Source organism: Otolemur garnettii, unplaced genomic scaffold, assembly GCF_000181295.1.
Source record: "Otolemur garnettii isolate 467f Iridium unplaced genomic scaffold, OtoGar3 scaffold00011, whole genome shotgun sequence".
Taxonomy (NCBI): domain Eukaryota; kingdom Metazoa; phylum Chordata; class Mammalia; order Primates; family Galagidae; genus Otolemur; species Otolemur garnettii.
In genome coordinates, this window is record NW_003852406.1 from 3,362,003 (window position 1) to 3,365,520 (window position 3,518).

Sequence of the window (3,518 nt, forward strand, 5' to 3'; positions counted from 1 at the left end):
GCCTCCCAAGTAGCTGGGACCACAGGCGCCTGCCACAACGCCCAGCTATTTTTTGTTGTTGTTGTTGCAGCCGTCATTGTTGTTTGGCGGGTCCGGGCTGGGGATTCGAACCCGGCACCTTAGGTATACGTGGCTGGCGCCTTAGCTGGTTGAGCTATAGGTGCCAAGCCGGGAACAGGATTTCTAAAAAAATTTTTTAAATAATCCAAACTGTTTAGTTTTACTTGTGGATAAAAGTTTCACCAATTCTGCCCAGCTTGACAGTTGAATATTGAAATGCCTGCTGTATACTAAGTGCTTTGCTAGGTATAATATGGAACTCCTTAACTGGGAGAGTGAATCTGTGTTATTCATTCAACAAACATTTACTGAGCACTTACTGTGGTCTGGGTTACTATGGTTCTAAGTGTTGAGGTTAAGCCATTGAACAGAAAAAAATTGCCTTTGTGGACCTTTTATGTTAATAAGGAGCTGGGATAGGCAAGACACAAGAAAAACTTAGACTGCATGTCATGTTTGATGTTGATAAGTGCCATGAAATAGGAGTGTCAAATGTGCGTGTGTGTGTGTGTGTGTGTGTGTGTTAGGATAGGTCTTTTAATTTAGGAAGGTCTTGAAGAGAAGTTACTAGTTCACCTTAAAGAAAAGCAGATGTCTGGGAGAAGAGGGTTTCAGACAGAGGCCCTTAAGCAAGAGCATACTTGGCTGAACCAGGAACAACAGGAGAGCAATTACTGGGGAGAAGTGAATAAGGGGGCAAGTGGTTAGAGATTAGAAGGTTGAGATAATAGGATTGTGGATATATATGTGTGGCAGACCATTGTAAGGAATTTAGCTTTTTTTTTTTTTTGAGACATTGGAATAGGGTCGTGACCCATTGACCGGGCTACTGTAGTGACTGACAGTGGTGTAGTCATGGCTCACTGCAACCCCAAACTCCTGGGCTCAGGCGATCCTCCTGGTTCAGCATCTAGACTTCAGCTTTATGTGAACAAAAGATGGACCTGGACAGAGTTTTTTAAAGTAGAGTTGATGTTATTCACAGTTGATGATAAACAAGGCAGTATGTAACCAAGAGTGTGGATGTGAGCTAGATTGCTTGAGCTTTAATTCTGGCTCCACTCATTAGCTGTAATCTTGAACAGTCTCAGCTTCTTTGTGCCACAGTTCACCCATGCTTATACAATGGAGATAATTAATAATGTCTATTTTATAGGACTGTAGGGAGTGTAATGAGTGTAAAGCATTTAAAACAGTAACTGGCACATTCTAAATGCTGTATGTGTTTGTCAAATAAACATTTTGGTATTTGGTTAACTATTCATTATCTGTGTATGTATAAGAGTACTAAAATAGAAATAATGTCACCCAGATGATTCCCTAGTTTATATTTGGCTGAGAGAGCTGCTCAGATGACTTCCTCTGTTTTCAGTTTTAGCCATTTCTTTTTCTTTCTTTTTTTTTTTTTATAATTTTTATTTTTGAGCAACAAAGTCTCTGTTGCCCAGGTTTACCCTGAGCCCAAGAGATCCTCCTGCCTTAGCCTCCCAAGTAGCTGGGATTATAGGCACATGCCAGCACACCTAGTTTCCCTTTTAAAAAGAAAGGATCAGAATTGAGTCTATTTTTTTTTCATCTGATAATTACTAAAATCATATTCTAGCACATGCAGTAGTAAAGGGGCTTAACGTTTTAGGCTATTTAACATCTTAATATACAGTCTGACCTTAGAAAAGAAATCTATTTAATTCTATTTAAAGTTATAATGATATGGTACAGACTATAGAGCAAAACTCAGTGTCTTATGTTAGTATATTAGGATTTCTCATCAACTTTTGCCCTATCAGTACAAATGTTAATACATTTCAGAGTCACTGCTAGTCGGATTGAAGCAAACCTCCCAGATGATTCTAAAGACACATGGAAGAAGAGGGGGAATGTGGATTATGTGGTACTTCTTGACTGGTTTAGTTCTGCCAAAGATTTACAGCTTGGAACAACTCTGCGGAGTCTGAAAGATGCACTTTTCAAGGTTAGCAAGTTTCCTTGTTAGTTTACTGTAATTGCAAGCCGCCTCTGGTTGTTAGAAAGGCATGTTGACTAGTTGTTTATCTTTGAAGTACTGAAAGAGCCATCATGCTTTGATTATAGAATTTTTTTTTAATTTCAGTTTTAAAAGATTTATTTTGAATCAGCAGATGATAACTGATCTATATGTAATATATTAGAATTTTCAGAAATAGGCTTGGTGCCCAATAGCACAGTGGTTACAGCAGCAGCCATGTGCACCAAGGGTGGCAGGTTTAAATCCAGCCCAGGCCAGCGAAACAACAATGACAACTGCAACGACAAAAAAATAGCCAGGCATTGTGGTGGGTGCCTGTAGTCCCAGCTACTTGGGAGGCTGAGGCAAGAGAATTGCTTAAGCCCAAGAGTTGGAGGTTGCTGTGAGCTGTGACACCACGGCACTCCACTGAGGGCAACATAGTGAGACTGTGTCTCAAAAAAAAAAAAAAAGAATTTTCAGAAATACAAATCATCTGCAAAATGGTATTTTTTAGACTATAAAATATTAAGAGCAGAGGAAGAAATCAAGAAAAAAGATGGATAATTTCACTTCATAAAACAAAAACTTAGGTATGAGAAAATATCATACAATTTGAACGCAAAAGGCAAACAAAATATTTGCAACAAATATGGCTATGCTTTAAGATAACTAAAATAAATAAGAAATAAATAAGAAAAGTATGTAGAGTTGTAGTAAAGTGAGTAGCAGAGACCAGCAGACATGAACAGAAGAGTAAATGCAAATGGACATAACCATAAAATTAGTCAATTTTATTGGTGTCAGATATGCAAATGAAGATGAGGGCCACTTTCACTGATTAAATTAACAAAGATTTGAAAATCTCTATATGGGATTGGTGCCAGGACCCCCACGGATACCAAAAATTCAGGGATGCTCAAGTCCTTGTTATAAAATATTGTAGTAATTGTATGTAATCTACACGTATCCTTTTATATACTTTAAACCATGTCTGGATTGCTTATAATACCTAATAAAGTGTAAATTCTGTGTAAATAATTGCTACACTATATTGTTTAGGGAATAATGATAAGAAAAAAGTCTCAAATGGCTAAGGCATCAGCCACATACATCTAGGGTGGTGGGTTTGAATCCAGCCCCAGCCTGCCAAACAGCAACGATGGCTGCAACCACAAAATAGCTGGGCACTGTGGTGGGCGCCTGTAGTCCCAGCTACTTGGGAGGCTGAGGCAGGAGACTCGCTTAAGCCCAGAAGTTGGGGTTTGCTGTGAGATATGATGCCATGGCACTCTACCCAGGGCACCAGCTTGAGGCTCTGTCTCAAAAAAAAAAAAAAAGGAAAGAAAAAAGTCTGCACATTTTCACTTCAGATGCAGTCATCATCATAGGCCTAACTGCATTTTTAGTCTGTGGTTGGTTGAATCCCATGGGTATGGAGGGCTAACTACTCCATTTAACTTGTTAAGTTATT

The 3,518-nt window shown here is 38.9% G+C and overlaps 1 protein-coding gene across 2 annotated transcripts in view; it reads left to right on the forward strand.

Annotated features, from left to right (window-relative positions):
• LOC100966321 (ubiquitin carboxyl-terminal hydrolase 8) overlaps positions 1-3,518 on the forward strand; it is a 34,983-nt gene that overhangs the window by 2,447 nt on the left and 29,018 nt on the right. For both annotated transcript variants that reach the window (XM_023510073.1, XM_023510074.1), the window contains exon 2: positions 1,870-2,032. In XM_023510073.1, coding sequence (XP_023365841.1) covers positions 1,870-2,032 — 163 coding nt within the window. The remainder of the gene's footprint in view (positions 1-1,869; positions 2,033-3,518) is intronic.